Source organism: Trachymyrmex septentrionalis, unplaced genomic scaffold (genome assembly GCF_001594115.1).
Source record: "Trachymyrmex septentrionalis isolate Tsep2-gDNA-1 unplaced genomic scaffold, Tsep1.0 scaffold107, whole genome shotgun sequence".
NCBI classification, from domain to species: domain Eukaryota; kingdom Metazoa; phylum Arthropoda; class Insecta; order Hymenoptera; family Formicidae; genus Trachymyrmex; species Trachymyrmex septentrionalis.
The window spans coordinates 453,895-475,345 of record NW_017304196.1 but is presented as its reverse complement, the minus strand read 5'-3'; the positions used below and the strand labels follow the sequence as shown (position 1 = coordinate 475,345).

Genomic DNA, 21,451 nt, shown 5'->3' with positions numbered 1-21,451 from the left:
TGTATGGGATAACAATTCGTTAAGTCAAAAGAATATAACAATTTAATTAAATAATAAATAAAAAGTAAATGAAAAATATTGAAATCAGATGCGCAATTGCGAATTTTTTGGTCAATTGCAAGTTAGAATTTTACGTGTATTAGTTATTTCGATCAATTTGTTAATTTTATGATGATCTCACGTGTGAGAAAATATCGACGTACCGAAGCTAACGTCCTATACCTCTCTCCCGCATATCTCACGTGCGTGTCTTTGAGTTAATCTCCCATCGATGACAAGTATATGTTAGTCGCTATCGGAATACATCCCGAGCTTTGACCAATCCGAGGCACTATCAGTTGTTGTGTGCTCTCATCGGAGCTTCCCCGACCCTCCTTCATGTACTTACACATGTACATTGTACACGCGATCGTGTGTTTAGTCGGCCATTACGATTGCCGATGGACGTGGACGGGAATTATTGGCTGATCATTCCATGAAGAATATTTGTACGCGGAAAAACCGATTAGTTATTATTTACACGGCGATAGCAGTGGTAAAAATAATTTTTAGCTCCAAATTTAAACTGCACTTGATAATATGTTTTAAATAATAATTCTAATAATAAAATGGTTTTATAAAATGGTATATTTTTAGTGATTATATAACTGCTTAAATAATAAGATATTAAAAGTAATTTTATAATAGTTTTATGTCATTATATCATAATTGTTTTAAAATTATTCGCTGATTTTAAATTCTCATCAACATCTAATTATTAATACTCTCGTAAAGATTATTAGCATCAAAAATTATTAAATTGCTTATCAATTTAATAAGTGTGATATTATTACTCTGGTTCTGTGTGTTTATATGAATGCGTTTCAAGACCGAAAAATATTTCGACGCGGTTCGCAGAATCAAATATGTATATAAATTTACACAGAATATTTAAGCACTAAGATCCGCTATGACCGAATATAGGAATTTCTCTTATTTAATTATGTAACAGTTTTGTACATACAAATATATATTCCTGAAAGTATCTTACTCACTCCTACCTGTAGGTACATCTAATCATAACTGAAGGCTTAACTCACGTTTGTGAAAATGAGAATATACAAGATATTATTGTCTATTGAAAAATTTTCTCGGAGAGAAAAATGTGAAGATGATATCACGTATAATTGTTAAAATGTAACTAATGGAAGATGTTAGTAAAAATAAACTATATAAATGGACTTGCTCACCGAAGACTCACCAAGTAGACTGGACTTGATATCGGGCTTGTGGATACCACTAGGACCAGGTAGATTTCCAGTGATGTTTGAATGATTTTTCGGTTTCCTCTTCCGCGTCTGTATTCCTTCTTTTTTCATACTTAAAGGCCTATTCACCTGTTTGTATTAATCTAATTATATTTCTATGCGAGAAATCTATTTAAGAATTATTTATTTTTAATATTCTCCGACTAGTCAAAGCATAAAATCGCTCAATGGACTTTTATATTATGACTAATAAAAATGAAAAAGGCTAGAAAGGACAGTCATTATTTCGATTAAGGTACGAACGGTACAGTCACGCATTGATTTCTGTTTTAATTAAATTTGTTGTTACGATCGTTTGCACAGATTCGCGCGATAATCTGTGCTCCTCTTCAACATCGAGACGGGGTCGTCTCATGTGTGTAAAAACAATCAAGTTGTCGTTATCGCGGTTAGCAATCATAAAAAGGCTGATAACAACGCGCTGACCAGTTCGCAGTAAGATTAATGTTAATTAAAAAAATTTCTCTACCGCTTTCTTAATGTTTTTATATCGCGCGAGAATGGAAACATTATTGTAGCAATTCTCAGAACATTACTCGGAACACCATCGATAAGAAAAAGAAATTTCACTCTTTGTATTACTTTTATAACTACATTTTTAATAATAATTAAGAATTAAATAACTAAAAAGTTCATAGTGAGTTTTTTGCTACATGATTGTTATTCGTATTGTCTTTAGCTACGCTATTATTATTTGATTTTACAATATTTGTAAATAAAAATAAATAAAGTGGATTGAAAATTTTCTATTCAAATGAGGTACAAATGAAAAGCGAAATTTAATGTACATAATTTCGTTACATGATTTTGAAACTTACGTTATGTAACTTAAAATAAAGGCCGCACGCATTGCAGACTGGCTCACCATTATTGTTTCGTCTCCAAAGGGTTGTGTTGCTTGTCCTACAATTTGCACATTGTACTCCTGTTCTTCGTACATTAGCCTGCAACATAAAAAAGCATTTCATATCAACACATAAACACATATCAATGACAAAGTAATGTAGTGCACATAAATAAATATATTATGTGTAAGACATTAAATTACAGAATTAAGTTATATATTTCGCGAATAATGCACTATCTTCTGTTTCTTCTTTTTCTCTCTCTTTCTCTTTTACTTATATTTGATAATTAAAAAAAATTAAAATATATTTTGTTAGCTTAAAAAAGACTCGCGAGAGAATTCGTTGCTCTCGATGACGACATAAAATGTTGCGTTGCCGTCAAGAAACAGGGAGTATTTGAAGAATCGAGACAACGAAATGGGAGTGCTCAGAGCAAGAAAAATAGAGCAAACAACCGTCGACGAGTCCCGTAGTGATTATTTGCTCGAGATAACGTTCCTCTTTCCTCTGTCTTTAGTAACGGTAGAAGGAAACGGTGAAGAGAGGCAGAGGGCGCGAAAATATTACTTAATATCGAAATCACATACGCTTCATGGATGAGAAATTTATCAGAGTAAATATCAGTGGCCTCATTTTAGCAGTGGTCAAACGGATTTCGGCAATTAAATATTTGAATGTGAGAGCAGCAAACAGTATTTAATCTTCCTTTCAATATGTACAACATTATTGTTCAGTAGATTCAAAGTGTTACATGTTAAAAATGATTCGAAAAAAGGAAGAGAAAAACAAAGATTTCAGTTACGGATAATTCGAGAGTCGTTTTCAAAAAAATAGTATTTAAATTCCAATTCTAATTACGCATATTTACAACTTTATGAATACTTTTTAATTTCTTTACATTTTTGTACAATAATAAAGTTTATAATAGTTTCTAGTATAAGTTGTAATAAATTATATATTGTTCAATTATCGTATAATGAATTTGAATATAATGTACAAGCTGCATTCTTCTCTTTTAGTTTAATTATTCGGGCTCTCGAAATCTATGTAAAAATTAATATTTGAAAAATTAGATTACAGTATACTGCAGTTAGATTACAGTATATAATTACGTGATTCGCACAGTGTTTACCGGCGCAACCGATTGCTTCGGTTTGGTGCATCGCATAGGTGGTCTATTGACGCCATTCATCTTATTGTAGAGCCCACAAGCATTGCAAAGATAGTGACCAGTGCCATCCCTTCTCCATAATGGTGTCATGCTGGCCGCGCAATTAACACATTCTTTGGGTTCAGTTGCTATGACTCCTTCGAATCCCTCCTCAGCGCTGGAAAGCGGAAGGGTAGTCCACCCAGGAGATGGTCCATTTCCGCTCGCGGAAACGCTGTATCCACCGCTACAGTTGGAATAGAGCTGCACGTTAGCATCGTTAACGGAAATCGTAGCGATGCCTGGATAACCCTGGACATACTCCAAGGGAGGAGGAGTACTGCCACCTGGCCAATAAGGATCACCTGAGGAAGATTTCATGTATTGATATGACGTCGGTCCTGTGCTGTACAGAGTCACTTGGGAGTTTGGCGAACCGGGCTGTTCGTAGTGTAAGGGAACCGCTCGGCTGGCGGTCAAGGATGATGCTAACGTGGGATCGCTCTTCATGTATGCGCTGCCAGATGATTCTACCTATTAAATGCGAAAGAAATTTTCTCGGTTTCGGATAAAATTCAGAGGAAACTTAGCCAATAAAAATGTTTATAAAAGGATGATTAAAATACATAAATATAAAAGTAACAATATTTAAAGTAAAATCATTGAAACGATTATACAATATGAAATATATTAATCGAATAACTGATCGCGTTTTCTCACCTCGGTAACTCTCGAGCCAAGTTGCGCTGCTGGTGGATATGCCAAGATCACAGGCTCTCCTGGCTTGGTGTAACTATACGTTGGCGTCTGTTGAAAAGTCTCGCCAACAGATAAATACTGTGTGTATTGAACGGGTTGTGTGGGTGGAATAGCGACTGTTTCTAGCGTGGTGTACGTATTAGAAGCTTTGATGGTTTCCGCAGCAGCCGCGGCTTCGGCATCGTACTTGACAACACCGTCGGCATAACTCGTTGCTACGAGCTGTTGCTGACCGGCACGTATACCATCGATTGGCGGTGAATATGGTGCGGGTGATCCAAGGTGGACTGTAGATCCTGATTGCGTAACGATCGAGGCGTCATAGTCTTCCGTCGTGGTCAGAACTGGCGATGTTTGATATCTTCCTCCGTTTGGCCCAGAGGCTTGATGATTTTCGGGAGGACTGAATCTTTGGTGCCCTGCCTGCTGAGTTCGCCGATGATCCGGTACTTGTACGGTGATCACATGGTTCTCTCTTCGGATTTCATGTCCGTCGGAGTAAGCATATATTCGATCTACTTCCAATCTTTCTGGCGCAGGCGTTTCGTATCTTCATGCGAAGAAGTAATAGAATAGAATTTTACTTCAGCATATTTACAAGCCAAGAAGAGGACTTGGTTTACAATTTTTCCTTAACTCATTTATCTATTCATACTTTTCGCCTGCCTCTTGTTTGTTTATCCTTCCTATTGTATTTCCTATAACTCTATTCGTCCTACATTACTTAACTATCTTTTGAAATCCCAACCTTACTCAGCCTTATTTCACAATCTTTGTTTACCTCCTACCTTTCTTCTTTTACTCTTTTTAGTTCATTCGTTTTTACTTACGCTATCTTAACTTACTAAACCTCGGCATCTACTCTTATTACTCCACTTAAGTCTAAACTTCTAATATCATTCTTTTCCTCGATATTTCTTTCTAATATCACTATTTCTTAACTCTTATCTTTCCTCTCCTCTCTTCTTTCCTTCTCTCTCATTTTTCCTTAACACTTAAAAATTTCCTTAACACTTTTCCTTTTCTTTCGCCTACATCTTTTCCCCATAATTTCCCTAATATTCCCTGTTTATCTACTCCTAACTTTTCAAATCTCCCGCTCATCTCTTTGCATTCTTTCACATGATACTCTATATTATCTATGTCTGTATCACAAAAAATACACTTTTCCTTTTCCTCTCTTAACTAAGATTTATTTTTTTCCTCTAAATTTCATTAGCAAAGAAGTAATATTTATCTATAGGTACTTTCTCAATTAATAGTAATAAATAGTTTTTAAATTTATCTCTCTTTTTACGTATTTATCTCTCTTTCTACTATTCTTACCTGGGCGGTTCTTTTACTGTAAGTGTGATGGTAGCATCGGAGGCTTCAGAAACTTCAACTTGAACTTCCTGGCCGCTGCTAGTAGCATAAACGACACGTTGCTGATCCGTCGGTCGTTGCTGGTTCTCAGTGCTCGTATGGGAAATTTGCACGTAATGCTGCTGCGTTCGCTGCTGTTCCTCTTGGAAATTACGCTGTTGGGCTTGTTCATGTTGCTCATGTCTGTGTTGAAATCCCTGATGAAGACTCCCACTAACCGAATTTGAATCCGGAGATTCCGGATCAACTTCGGCAATTCCCTCGGTTATATGACCAGCGGTCGTAATCGTTCTCACATGTCTTCTAGTCGTTATTACGCTTTGAGGACTTCTAGTTGTCTGGACTTCATTTCCAGAAACTTGTGATGAATTATCGTCCGCACGATGATTATCCCATTCCATTTTGATCTCTTGCTTTACCAATGTCTCTTTCATTACGTCCTGAATAAAACGGAAGTTCCACTTTAGGAACAACATATATAATTGAGTATTTAATTCCATATACGAGTATGTTCAAATACATCTTAATCTCGCATCAGCGATTTCATCGGCATTTCCGATGAGATGTCTTTATTTTTTACGTTCATTTCATTAAATCTCTCTCTCTCCCCCTCCCTCTCTCTCCCCCCCCCTCTCTCTCTCTCTCTCTTCGTGGGAGAAATATTATAATTCTATTGTTATCCTTTATACTAGAAATAATTAAAAAATATCTTATCTTAATAGACATATTACGTTATTTATTATGGATATAATTTATCAAAAAGATAAATGCAAGAATCTTTCGTGGTCTCCTAACTTTTTCTGAGTAGCGTAATATAAATGTTAATGTCAGACAACGACACGGCCACGTGCGAAACTCGCGCGCAAAGACATCAGAATAATATTATCGTCGTGATAACAAAACGGTACAAGTAAAGTCATATGTCGGATTTTTAACCGGATAACAGATGAGATCGATGTCTAGGTCGGCAATTCCGCAGAAACTTTTACTCTCGTCGATAACTTTCGTTCTAGAGAAAATATACCGTTGTAGACGATTTGCTATTAATTAATTATTAAAGGAATCACTGACATTTAATATATTCTTTAATCTTGTAAAATCAAATTTATTTTTTTAAGAGAAAGAAAAATTTTAGGTAATGGATATATATGATATCCATTTATATACGTAGACGTGTATATTGAATTTGTGGTACGTGCCAGAAATTGTGTGCGATTATTGTTATCGTTGTTCGCTCGGATGGGAAAATAAATCCTATAAAATTAAATTTGTTGCACCGACAATTTGGCTACGACGTACGCACTTGAATTATGCTATTTTTGCGCAACAAAATTGAAAACTTCTGGTTTCCGATACAGTATTCATGAAAAAATTGATTACGCTGATGTAGAATCCGTAATTCCGACATGAGTACGTTCTGCAGAATATCCGACTGCGCCTACAGAAGACACATACCGGAAGAAAAACAATCAAAATCATCAACCTTCTACTTCAAGTGACATATTTTCTGAGCTCGAATCCGAATTTATTGAATTGGGCTATAGAGTGTCGCATTTTGTGACGCAAGTGAACTTTAATGACATTGTTCGTGACGCCAATTTATCAAAAGATGCAGCAGAAATAGTTGCATTGCGTCTGAAGCAATAGAATTTAGTTGCTGATGAAAATAACGCGAGACTTCGTAAACGCGACATCACAATTCGAAAAATTTTTCTTTACACGAAGATTCTGAAAAGAACTTGTTATGTTGATGCATTGTTGAGAGAGAGAAAGAGAGAGAGAGAGAGAGAGAGAGAGAGAGAGAGAGAGAATTCTCAGTTGTTTTTTTTTGTATTCGGACTCGTCGCATAATTTCACATGCAAAAACGTCAATTATTTATTTTAAAAAATTATATAATTTAAAACAACTGTAAAAAGCCAATATGAAGCAAATACAATAAATGGCTGCATAAAAAACGTTAACAACTTGATCTAAAACGCTGAGACATGGGTATTTTTTTTTATACATCTACTTTTAGAATTTCTCTAATTTTTTTCACGGAAGGGAATGTTGCAAGCAAGTTTAATATGATGTTATATTTTGATATTTAAGGATTTGGCAATGATATATAAAATTAATTAAAAAGATATATGCGAGAAAGAGAGAGAGAGAGAGAGAGAGAAAATTAACATGCAATGATTTAATATTGGTTATATCTCTAAAAAAGTTTCTACTAAATCAAGTAATAATCTGTTCGTCAAAAGATAGTCAATCAACAGGATGAAGGCTAACGGTCCTGCGAGCCCTATTAGTCATTCTTTCAGGGGAATCCTCGAGGCACGCGACACGGAATTGTTTCGCAGGTAAGAATACATGGGTCAATAAGTTTAGGGAAGAGGGTGGAGGAGAGGGAAAGGACCGGGGACACACCTCGTCCGTCTCGGGAAAAAATGCGAGAGGCACTATTTGTCCTGCGTCACACTTCCGTTCAACAATGTCAAGTTTCGACTTCCGGCGAGAGCACGCGACGGCTCTCTTTCTTTGGCAAAGACCTCCGCGACTTCCGCTATATCTCGTCGGCGATGATCTCGTAATCTTCGATGTCGCGAATGTTAAATCAAATCGTAATGCGACGATGATGGTAGCAGTGAATTGAATAAAAAAAGTTTATTATACTCGTAACAAATTTAAGTAAAATAATCGGAAAAATTGTTTATCATGCGATGACAATTTCATTTCTATCATGATTGAAATTAATAAGCATTTCTCTTCAATCTTTAATAAAACGTTGAATATTGAAGAAAACACAGTGGCATACGGAACCGCATTTTCATTATTTTAAAAGGTTCACGAAACGTTGGCATTTCAAGAATGGATCTGGACACGGAGAAAACCCGCGAAACGCATAACTTTTATATTGAAAGCACCCGTGGAAGCTTCAAGAATATTACCTAATGATTTATTAAAAGATGTATAGTTTTTGTAATTAATCGACAAAAAATTATTTTAGATTTCAATCTCAGTAAGCGGAGTCTCTCTGTAAATTTATTTTGTAACGATAAACTTTTAAATAACGTTTTGAATAACTCCCAGCACTGTTAATGTATTTCTTAACGTCAATGTCTAATTTAATGATGCAAATATATCGTGCGTAGTTTTATTTAAAGAAACCTTAAAATATCTTTAATTATGGCATTGAATCGTTCAGTATAGTCTATATTTTTCTATATCTCTTCCGGATTTCATTTGCGCAAAGTAATCACTCCTTAGTACCTCATTCGCTGTGTGTCGCATTTGACCTTTATGTCGGATTTTTCCCGTTGTCGCAGTCTGCCACCCCGACGCACCAAATACACTCTGGGTTCCTGAGACTGATACACTTGAATAGATAGCACTAAATAGACAGTACGTACACTCGGTAATATTTGCGGGATCGATGATGAGAATGTTCGGAAGAAAGAGAGAGACGCTTCGCCGGCGGGAAGCACTTTGCAACTGACGATGGTATGAGAGATGATTCGCCTTGGTGTCCCACAAAGAGATGGAAGGAAAGAGGTGGATTCGTAGCTACGTCGGTAAGTTTCTACTGCTTCGGACGAGGCAATGCATTCTTCTTGTCGTCAACGTTGCTTTCGTCAACGAGCAGCGAGCAGAGAGAGACAAAGTATGCGTATGTATGATGTGTGTGTGTGTGTGTGTGTGTGTGTGCGCGCGCGCGCGCGCGTGTGTATGTGTATGAGAAAGAGAGAGAAGAGATGGAATGAGAAAGAAAGAGAGAAAAGCTGTATGGAGAACATGCAGCAACAATTTAGATGGACACCAACACCAGCGGGAGCGACCGATTGGGCGGACCCTCGCGTCTCATTGGTCAGTCGATTGCGAGATTCTCTGCGGCTATTCTCACATGCCGTTTATTGCTGCAAGAATCGATCATGCTTCTCGTCTTTCAAGCAATACGATGCCAAAAGGCTATCTGGTATAAGATTTTCTACATTTTATTTACACCTGCAATTCAGTTGAGTTTTGTCTTTTCTTTTCTGCCGACATTACACTTATCTATCTTGAAATGTAACAAAGGTGTATCTAAAAATGAACGAATTTATTTCACTAACGAAATTAAAAATCTTCCCATTAATAATAGTTTGCATAAACTTAAAACATTGTTTTCCCAGAATAATATTCTTGCTATTTTCTGTTTTCATAGTTAGGTAAATATTTTTTACGCAACCGTTCGTTAGTTATATAGATACCGTTAAATATGATGGTAAAATCCGACGAGGCCGTACGTTCATAATCCTATCCAGCCGGATTGGACGAATTGTACACAATATGGTCTGGGGAGAAAAAGGTCACAGAGGGAGTTCGTTTGTTTGCTTACTGATAAATGCGATGAAGCGACGACGAGAGATAGCGAGGGACGGCAAGGGAAACATGTCCACGAGATCTTGTCGTCATCGTCGGCCATCGTTGCTAATGCCTTGCATCGCCATTTTGTAGCGGCAATAGCTTAACCGTAGGGGGATGATGATTCATCCGTATACACTGACTAGTTGGAAAAAGGGATCGCTACGGCAGATTTGTAATATTATCTCATTTTAGATATAGAATAGATTAGAATAGAACAGAAGATAGGAATGGAAAATATTTATTTCGGAATTATAAAATTTACCGTTTAATAATACAGATTACGTTCATAATGTTTGTCTGTAATTTTTAATAAGTATATTCCAGTGAGATATTCACGTCATATTTACATCAATTAGTCCGTCATATTTACACGCAATTTGTCCGAGACTTGTCATTTGTGATAAGTTTCTAATGTTGGACATTAAATTTTTTTGTAACTAATTTTAAAGCAGTTATTTTCCTTGTTTCGATAGTTTCGATAGTCACTGTTCTTTTTAACGCAGTTGTTAACTTGTAATTTATTAGTTTATAGTCTAATTTTTTGCGTGATGTTTCATCGCTGTTAATATAATATATCATTTTATGAAAATTTTAAAAAATGTGTTGACTCTTACTTCGCCCGTTGATTGAGTTTTGTTATTAATTTTAAAGCGACAATTTTTACAGGATATACATAATAAATCAAGATTTTAAAATAATTAGAAATAAAAAGAAGGACACATGCATATTTCTAGACATTTTTATTGTAAAAGATAAAAAAGTTTTCTACAAAAAATTATCAAACTTTCACATAAGCTTTTAGTGGCTTTTCCAGATCATTCCGGATCAAACGAGACCTCATCCCAGACCTGTCATCTAATTCTTTTTTTTCTTTTCTGCAAGGACAAGGCTTCTAGAAGGACACACTCTACTAAGATATCGAACACGAATACTTTACACAACTGAATTGTGCAACTATCATTGATACCACAACGAATAACATACTTCAGTGCACTTAACGTAAAGTGGAATATTTGTCCGATATTTTTTATGCCATTAAAGGTGCTTATGTGAAAGTTTGGTAATTTTTCGTAAAAGAATTTTTTATTTCTCGTTCAAATACCGAGATATTATTCATCGTATATATACCCTGTATATATTAAGAATTAATTTGGGGAATGCGTGCTTCTATTCGGTTAAGAAACTACTCGGTTCGCGGATATTGTCTAGGCGCTTAAAAATTAGAATTTACAGAACGATTATTTTACCGGTAGTCCTTTATGGCAGCGAAGCGTGGTCACTTACATTACAAGACGAGAAAAGATTTAGGGCTTTCGAAAATAAAGTACTTCGAAAAATCATCGGGGCAAAACGCGATGAGGAAACGGGCGAATGGAGAAAATTACACAACGCAGAATTACATCAATTATATAATAGTCCGGATATTATTAATGTCATAAAATCGCGTCGATTAAGATGGGCAGGTCACGCGGCGCGTATGGATGAGAATCGAATTGCATATAAAGTACTAATTGGTAAACCGGATGGGAAAAGACCATTGGGTAGACCAAGACGTAGATGGGAAGATAATATTAGAATGGACCTTAACGAAATGGGGTACGAGGGTCACAAATGGAGGGATCTGGCTCAGGGACGGGAACAGTGGCGGGATTTGGTATTTGCGGCAATGAGCTTTCGAGTTCCTAACGCCTAATAATAATAATAATAATAATAATATATACCCTGTAATAATAACAAGATATACAAACAGAGAAAAAATTTTCAGGTCTTTTTTTATTATGTAATGCTATATAAAAGATAGGTAACAGATCGAAATTATATTATAATAATTGTTTACGATATGACTAGTTATTACAACGATAATATTGACATGATTTGTATAAAATAAATGCGAAAGTATCTGAAAGCGCGAACTGAATAACGATCAAAGAAATAGATAATTTTTGGCATGGTGATACGTCGTGCGGTTATTATTCAATCTTGAAATAGGACAGAAAAAAAAATAATTGCAATTATATCATACGAAAAGCATACGGAAGAGTCATTTTAAGATAATGACTGTTCTTGCGTCATCGTGCACCTGATTCATTTCTGCAAATGGAACGTCATCGGCAACGGAAACCGTAACAATTTTTGATAATTAAAAATCTCTCTCTCTCTCTCTCTCTCTCTCTCTCTCTCTCTAACTTTATCCTATCTATATCTAAATATAAATTAAACAAAATTGGAGAGAAAAGTTTTATTGTAGAACAGGAAATAGAATGAAGTGATTTCAAATTGATGTAGAAATGTAAAAAAAAAACGATATTTTTTTTTCGAATAATTTCCGTTATTAATTGCCGAAGTTATAAATTAGAGAAATTAGTCTATCATATATAATTAAATGTTCCCTAATATATTCCTCAAATGAATTAATAATGCGAGTTTGACAAGAGGCAATTAAGATAAAGGGACATATTTGTCGCTATAAATTTATCAATTTGCATGATCGATACGAGCGGGAGGATTGGTTTAAATCACAATTTAAAGAGGAAACAAATATATATTTTCGAGCCGAGCGTTTGAACGCATGGAATTGTCTGGAATGGCGTACGTGACGCTGTTGAATATTTCTACCTGCGATCGTAACGATATCACTAAGTGTGCCCGTTCGATAGAAATCAAGAGCACATTCACACGCACAGGTTTCCTCTTGAAACAATATTTCGCTGATAAGAGCTATTATGAGCCACGACAAAAGAAAAAGAGATTATACGCAATTGCAACATACTAAAAGTTTGGTGCGACAAATCATAGCTCTGTTGATTTTAAAATAATTTTTTCGCTAAATCGTACATTGATTAGATCAGATTTCTGATTCTCGTATAGAATAAGAAAATAACACAATGCCAGGAAAGAAATTTCGAAACTTATGCTATTTGTTATACAATTATATAATACAAAAATATATATGAATATGTAAATATGAAGTCAAGAATTTCATATTGATGCAGTAATTGTGTTTATCTATATTTATATCATTATTTGAATATAAATTTAAAATAATGAAATTTGATTTTATGACTTTATTAAAAATTATTAAATATAGCAGTATTATGCTGTAAGAATAGAAGGAATTTTATAATAAAGTTCTAATAAATAAATGATGGATCAATTTATATATATGTACGTTTCTTTCTCTCTATTAAAGAAGATTAATAATATTTATTTTCTCTCTCCCTTTTTTTGTATTTTTTAGTTCTTGTGTAGTCTCTTTTCTGTTTGTATGGCACATTTATTAATCTAGTAAAGTTATCACCTATAAAGCATCAATTATAAAAATAGATATAATAAGTTTTCAACGGAATCATAAAAACCAATTCCTTTTTTTTTCTAAGACCCAATGTTTCGATAAAATAACAATTTGATAGAAACTTGAAAGCGCATCGCATGTAGATTAGTTTACATAATACAGTTACGTTAAACTACATGCATACGTTAAACTGCATACAGAGCTTTAATGGGCGAAGTTTGGTGATTGTTCAATTTTATAATCATGTTATGTCGCAGAGTAAGCAAACAGTACTCGACAAACAAGACGTAACTGCGACGCGTGATGTATAATGCACGAAAGATTTTTCAGCGACGGAATGACGCACAATCAAATTCTGACAAACGTTAACATGAGTAAAACTGTTTCTTTAAAAGAAATAAAAACTATGTTACAAAACACTTAAGCTATTGAGTAAGCGTTGAGTTCAAATACCTAACTAAGACATTCCTCAAGATAACGCGCGCGATTTGGTATTGTACATAATTCATTTTTTCTACATAATTTCTAACATTTTATGAATTCTTGTACGTTATACAGTGTTTCGCATTACAGCGTTTAATTTTGTACATCTCACAATATCTCAAATTAATTCGTAACGAACTAAGATTTTTAATTAATTTATGATGTTAATTAAACAAAATCAAACAATTAATTTAATGATATTGTCATTTGACAGCATTAAACAAATGTAGATTACAAATAATCACTATATCTTAGTGTAAAAACTTTTTTGCATATCACGCATTTCGTGCATTCTCCTTTAATTGATTTTTGTCAAGGCACAGCCTTATTATCTTATGAAAAAAAAGTTCGTGGCTGTACATATATATAATATATTATGATAAATTTGTTCATAACAGTTATGGATAAGACGGACAAGACAGGTAGACGAAATAGAAGGTAAGAGGTGAAGATGCAAGATTACCTGAACGAAGATACTAGGACCGATACACAAAGCGTCACGTTATACATCGGCGATGGGGAGGCGCTTGTGGTACCGCCACGCTGTCAAAATAAACGGCACTATCGCGATTTATCTCGTTTCCCATGATAATAAGAGATAAAACTGCATCCTTACATTAGCTAGTATATCAGCTAAAATGATAATTTCAGTCGTCGGATTCGTCAGGAGCGCGTAGGGCCGCTCCTACTCTCTTCAGTCGTGCCGATCTATGGATTTCCCCGAATGAATCTCTTCGGGGATTCACAAAAATGAGCCAGTAAGCTTACTTTAACCCGAAGTGCATTGTGTGAGATCGATTGCGACAAATAAGTATAACTCAAAATATATAGCGGAAAATACCGTTTGATTTCGCGTTTATCTTATGACTACCTAGAAGAAATTCTGAAGTGTTATCTAACCGACAGTGTGAGCGATTCTTAAAATAAATTTTTCGCAGATTTTCATCTAAGAAAGCTATTTGACGTGTATGAGGGGAAAATTTACAGGTTTACAATCAAAAAGTGAGTAATTCACGAAGCACACAAACGTGAATGGGTATTTAGTCTCTTATAAAAAAGCGGAAAATTGTCAGCAACTCTGCGAGTGATGACATAAATGAAATATGTGCGCGTTGAGAATTGTTGCATTATGCTTGGAAATTAATACGTCACGAATTTTCGTATATTTTTCTAAGGCAAACACGATGGAAATAAAAATCGAACGAGCAAAGAGGATTTACGTCATTAAACGGGGCGCGAACACGTCGAGGCCATTTTCTTTATCAGCCATGTAGAAGTCCCTTATCATCATACACGAAAAAAAAAAATACAGGTGTGTGTAGATTGGCGTACGTGTGTGTACGTGAAAATCCGTATCACTGGGAATCTACGCGAAAATGATGTCTTATTTACGCCTGTTGACATCATGCAGTTCAAAGTATACTGATATATATGGTGTCGTAAAATTATCGAATATTCTTTTTAGTATAGCTTTTTTGATCTATATAGAGGTTTTTTGTATTAACGAAGATATCGATATTCTTGTTGCTTTCCAATTTTAACTGTTGCGTGTCGCTATAATTAAATTAAAATTAAAATTTTATTAAAATTGAAAAAAATAGATTCTTTTCAATTAAGCGTTTAAAGAATTATACGATTTTAGCTTGAATTTATAGTTTAGCATTGTACTGTTGTTTTACAATAACAGATTAAAGAAATTTCTCAAGACGCAACACAACAGATAATGATAGCGCTAAGTTCTTAGATCTTATTGAATACTAAGAAGTCAATAAAACTTTATTGCAATTTGTCGTCGTTTTGTAATCAAGTATAGTGCACGCTCGTGCACTAAAATGGCGGACATAGAAGTCCTTTATGGTATGTGTTTAAATGACTCGACGGTGATGTCTCACGTCCGCAAGGCGTGCAAAGATGAAGAAGGTTTTACAGCGCAATTACTGAAATTTACAACGAGACAGAACTGTCTCAATTTTAACGTCGACGGGATTAACATCGCGCTACAACCGCGTTGTGCAAATACAAGTTTCATGTTCATTGTTTTCGTTGCAAATATAGTGCGCCCGTTTGTCGTAATATATCCGAAAAATAGATTCTAGAGAACAAAGATATTTACAATACTTACAATGACTTAAACATTTCAATAAAAAATGTTCGAAAAAATATTTTTAAAATGTCGGAATTATTATTATCTAAAAATCATCTATCCTTAAACAGAAAAAATGAGAGAGAATACGTATATGATACGATTATAGTGATGTTTGCATTTCTGCAGTGTACAACGACGAGATCGAAATTTTTTATTTCAATATTTGTATATCGAACATTCGACCTGCCCGATGGAACATCACAAGACCTTGAAAAAATGATTTATATCGCATTTGGGAGCAAAACTCGTGCCATTTTTTCCAAGCCGTCTTTGATGATAACTTATTATGATAATTTATTACAAGAGATCTCATTAGTAAAATCCATTATAATATGCACTGTTAGAAATGTAACCACGAGCTTCTTTTACATGTAAATGACGCTCGTGATTATGAATGAAATTCAAAGTAATGAATGATTTAACTGAAAATTAGGTTACAGTCTTACTTACTTAAATGTAATGAACGTATACATTAAATTTCATAAAATTTTCATGAAAAATACATTAAATTTCATGTACATGTACACAAATATACTTTTCAGTTATAAATACATTAAATTTAATGTAATGTCATAAAATTAAGTTCAAATTGTATAACTCAAAAAAAATATATTAAATTTCATGAAATTTTTAACCGTGCTTTGTACATTATGTGTTCGTTCTTATTATAAATAATTCAAATTTACACGATATATTAATAAGTCTAGATGAAAATACGTATAATATTTCTCAAATTAATTCCAAGTGAATTTCTTAAAGTTTTTTTGATAAAGTTTCAATTTCGTGCTTAATGATTCCTTATTCAATAATAGTAGAATTAGAAAAACACTGGAAAATTACAGAGAGAATTCTATATTACGGATAGAATTCTATCAAACGATATTCTACGCGTAAGTACTTCATACTTTCCTTAAAAGATAAGAGAAGATAGAGATCGTAAGACAGTTTTAAACTTTTAAAGTTTAAAGTATTTTTTTTGGTTACCATTTTTTGACTGTCAAAAAATTCTTAATCGTTCAAACAATCAAAGAAAGTGAAGAATCCTGATTGTCGCTGTTTTCTTATATATTTCTGTGATACGTGAATGATGCGGTATTTTTCGAAGATAAACTTTGTTACTTCCGAATAAATCGATAACCGAGGGAAGACGTCGCCGCCGACGGTGACGGCGTGATGAAAGTCGACCGCGATGCGAGGACCAATAATTAACGTACACGACAAACAGTATTATCGTCATTGCCTGATATTATTCCCATTATCTTATATGTACGGCGGCTATGTGCTTAATGATTAATAAAATATTATCTGCGCTCAGGGTATATCTCTCTCTTCCTGACGACAAATAGTTTCATGCGAGACACCGCGAGAAGCACCGATGCCAAAGTCGCGCAATCTGTGATCTACAGGTGAATATAAAATTAAAATCGATCGTACTCGAAAAAATAGAACATATCGCGAACGTAATTCGAAAAAATGGCATGCGCGAAACAAAAAGACATTTCTATGGGAGATGTGTGAAGATGACTTTAGTGACTTTCGAGACATGTCATGATTGATGTAAAATTGAAAAATTCTCCTAAGTATTTGCAGAATTATCTGAAATTTAAGGGAAATAAAGTTAGAAGTAGCGTCAATGAACGTATATCGAGCATGTGATATTGTGAGTGGTAATTGGAAAAAAAGATTAGACAATATTTTTGAAACAGTAGAGATGCGACAAAAATATAATATAAATATAGAAATATAAGTGCAAAATGGAAATATGATAAATTAAACGTGAATAATATGTGAAATTTCATAAAGAAAGTGTGTCTTGAACATGCACATCTTTAGCTTGTAAGAAGATCCGATCATCGAAATCTTCCGTCGTGAGTACGCACCGTCGGAATAATTCAATGTTATCGATTAATATTTATATCGACAATATTTTTTTGCAATCGAGCAATTTAGATCCCGTCATTTGGGATGTGTCTCGCTCGTAAACCAGACACAGGTGAATTAATTAAACATTAAAATAATTAATATGCTGTAAGTGAGAATGCTCAAAGATCTGCAAATATTCCCGATCGCACTTGTATATGTTGAATATATTATGTGTAATTTAATGAGCTCATATGCAATTTCAACGATTCGTGAAGGTAATATTGTTCGCACCGGGCGCACATGCGATGTGTCGTTGAGTGGTAAAACAGATGAATCGACATAACATCAAGGTGAATCGAGACTTTGAGGAAGGGAAAAATGAGAGAAAATCTGCGAGAGAGAGAGAGAGAGAGAGAGAGAGAGAGAGAGAGCGAGAGCGAGAGGGAGAGGAAAAAAGAGAAAGACGGATGAATCGAATCGGTAAGGACTGTGTCTAGATTTCGACGACGAGATCGCATCGATGAGGAGGAAGCGGGCCGCGTACAAAACACAAGTGTCGGAACGGGCCGAACATAAAACACAAGTGTTCCTTTCGTGTACGGCGTTACTGACGTTACGGATGTTCGCTTTCGTTTGGCTCCTTCTCGCATGCGTTTCTCTCTCTCTCTTTTAATATCAGGTAAAATCGCGTTAGACGATCCGCTGCTCCTGATTTAATAGCCTGAATCCCATAAGTGTATCTACATATTCGTTTGTATGTATCAAAAATGAAATTATTAAGTACGAACCTTGAACTTTATTGTGCTTTAATGTCTTTTTTTTATATCTTAATAACATTTATCCCAGTCATTTTTACATTGAAACTGTTAAATTGTGTTAAACTATGACGATTATGTATATAACTCGATGATATTAAATTTATATTAATAAAAAAATTTTTTACATTAGTATCATAAAGTTGATAATCGCTTAAAATATTAAACATGAGACCCTTTCATCTATTACAGATATACGAGAAGACTGTCACTAAAAAAAATATTAACTATTTCATTTATCTAATGATTAATTTCAATCCATTAATTTCTCGTAATTTGAATTATTCTCAAATCGTCTATTAACTATGTGAATAAAAATTTATTTGACTTCATTGAGGCCACCATTTGTTTACTGACTCGCTGTATAACCCAGCAGCATTTGCATCGCCGGTTTCTGACAACGGACGAAATCGATACGATCGAAAGGTCGCGAACAGAACGATAAGGGGTTTTAACTTACAAATCAAACGGAAGAGGAAGATGAGGCGGAAGAACGTCGAAGAAGAGAGCGGCCACGTGGAGAACTGCCCTCTTGGAACTACTCGCAATTCTGTATTCTGTACTCGGCGCTCCACGACGTGCTCCGACGTTCTTGGAGCTCGCTCCTCGTCGTTACTGCGTCTACGAGTGAGTTTGTGAGCGAGACACGCACGCGGCGCGCGCTTGACACAGGTGCGCTTCCACGAGGAGAGCGAGGAGGCCTGCTACTCTTCGTCGTCGTGCTCGTCGTCGTTGGAACTGCCGCCTGGTAGCGCAAGATCAAAGCTTCGATTATTATCCGAGAGCCGTCAAATATTAACTGATGACGATTAGAAAGCGACTGCTGCCGCCGCGCCGTGTTGTACTGTGTCAGAATCCTTTCTGCGGCCGCCATATTGGTACCGGTGCGGTGCCCGTCGCTGTTTCGCTCTTCTACTCTGTGGTGGTAAGTTGCAGCTAAAATAAAGACGGCAATAAAGAATTCCTTTTTAAGAACAACCGAGATAAATAGTTGATTGATTAAAAATCAATTGAAAATTTTAAAAATTGTATTTATGTAATTATCTATTTACGAATTGGGTAGGACAACTGTAATTTTTTAAAAGCAATATATTTGAAAGAACGTACCAAATCCGTATCATGTAAACGAAATCAGTTTTTTATTATAAAAATTATAACTTAATTTGTGTATTTTTTGTAACCAAATCTGAACGTTATTATAGAATGCGAAATCGCAGTCGATTTATAATATATTACTTTTTATGCTTCATATATGCTATTTCGCATGTTTTTCATATCAATGATGTGTCTCATTTATTATTCGTCTCTTTATATTTGTTTTTTTTTTTCTTTACATTTCGCGCAGGTTATAGCTCGACCTTTTTTATCTTTTTATGTCCATATAATTCATCAAAGCAATTACACGATTGCCTCAATAAATACGTCAATAAAAGTAGCTTAAGAAAAATTTATTGTGAAACCTTTCTCAATCTCTGAATTTTTCACGAAAACAATTGTATAACGAGAAATAATTAAGTAACAAGAAAATCCTAATATTGGAACTAAAACGTAGAACAATCTCCCAGAACAGAAAATTTAAATATTTATCGTCTTATGAAAAATCTTCGGCTTATTCGTAATTTATTACTTTTATCCCAGGTTATATTTTCGTGGAGCTCCTTGACGAGGGATCGGTTTACTTTGCACACACACACACGCGCGCGCGCGCGCGCCCATACACACACACACACAGGCGTATACCTATCACAGTTATCATTTTGTTAGAAGGAGGGGAACGAAGCTTGAAACCGGAGGGTTATAGTCATGGTTACAGAGCACACACTAGAGGGTACCACTGATAAGAGAATCAGGTGAGACATCGTTTTAATAAGGCAACGATCCAACGAGCATTATTGCCCCAGATGCAACAGCGTAATGGACATTCCTGATGCATATAAGAGATATTGTTTTTAAGTTAATACGATTAAAACTTATTTAATCAACAAAACCCTCCGAGTTTGTAAAAATAAGTAATATATATTAAAATTTAAAGTTGATTTTTCATTAAATATTAAATTTATATTTAATGTTTAATGAAATAAATTATGTAATATTAATTTGCACAATTTAGATTATGTAGAATTTATTTCACTTTTATTTGCAATGCTAATAAAAACATGATATGTATGTATTTTTTAATTACAATGGCGTGAATATTGTAACAAAATACTATAGTAAAACCAGTAAAAATTCGTATCATTATTTGTATAGATACGGATCATTGCGATTTTTATTGTATTTTGTGTTAGCTAAGGATGGCTCAATAATGGAACCGAAACGTACAGTTGTTAGATTCCGTGACTTGACATTCATGTCATTGTAATTAAAATATATCATTTTTCATTAGCATTGCGTATTATTTTCCGTGCTGACGCCCACTGCCCTTTTTTTTTAAATTATAAATTAAACGAATAAACAACTTTATAATTTGAAACAATATTTAGCTATTCTCTCTAAAACTTTGGTGAATTCTGATGTCGACTACGCCATTGCAAACAAGAGAGGGTATATGTGGCGACAAAGATTAGCCGAGGCATTGCATTATCGTCGAAAATACACAAGGATGAACTTTCTTTCGGCCGTTCACTGACTCCTCATCTGTCAACTGAATGTTTTTGTGAATATTATGGAGGACCTAAACGTATATTTGTATGTGTAACTTAAATAATCTATTTCGATAATTCAAAAAAAAAAACAATCTTTTAAATAACACAATAAATGCAATTTACGAAAAAAATGTAGATTGTACGCTTCATATACATGTTACATGATTGCATACCTATAGGCAATAATGCGCATTGGATCAATCTTTCGCAATTTATTATAGAATGCATACGTAATATTCTACTTTTCTTGTTATAATCTACGTTATAATTTTTAATAATTTTTCTTCCAACTCGCGCACAAAACGAATTTTTGTCGCACGATGCACGAGTTGAAAGGCTCTTACTTAAGTTTTTAAAAACAATTAACTTACCTTCAATTTTAAGATAAGAA

General features: G+C 34.6%; 1 protein-coding gene across 6 annotated transcripts in view; it reads right to left on the bottom strand.

Moving 5' to 3' along the window:
* The window catches only part of LOC108746548, an 11,804-nt gene extending 1,866 nt beyond the window's left edge, over positions 1-9,938 (bottom strand). Inside the window, exons 1-6 of one of the 6 annotated variants that reach the window (XM_018483382.1) lie at positions 9,788-9,938; positions 5,391-5,869; positions 4,026-4,614; positions 3,279-3,839; positions 2,126-2,251; positions 1,241-1,376 (exon numbers count right to left, since the gene is read on the bottom strand). In XM_018483382.1, the coding sequence (XP_018338884.1) occupies positions 1,241-1,376; positions 2,126-2,251; positions 3,279-3,839; positions 4,026-4,614; positions 5,391-5,869; positions 9,788-9,874 (1,978 nt within the window). In that variant the 5' untranslated portion in view covers positions 9,875-9,938. Of the gene's footprint in view, positions 1-1,229; positions 1,377-2,125; positions 2,252-3,278; positions 3,840-4,025; positions 4,615-5,390; positions 5,891-8,682; positions 8,893-9,787 lie in introns of those variants that run through there. The other 5 variants (XM_018483393.1, XM_018483416.1, XM_018483402.1 and 2 more) reach the window with 5 other exon arrangements.
* Positions 9,939-21,451: the final 11,513 nt, after the last annotated feature.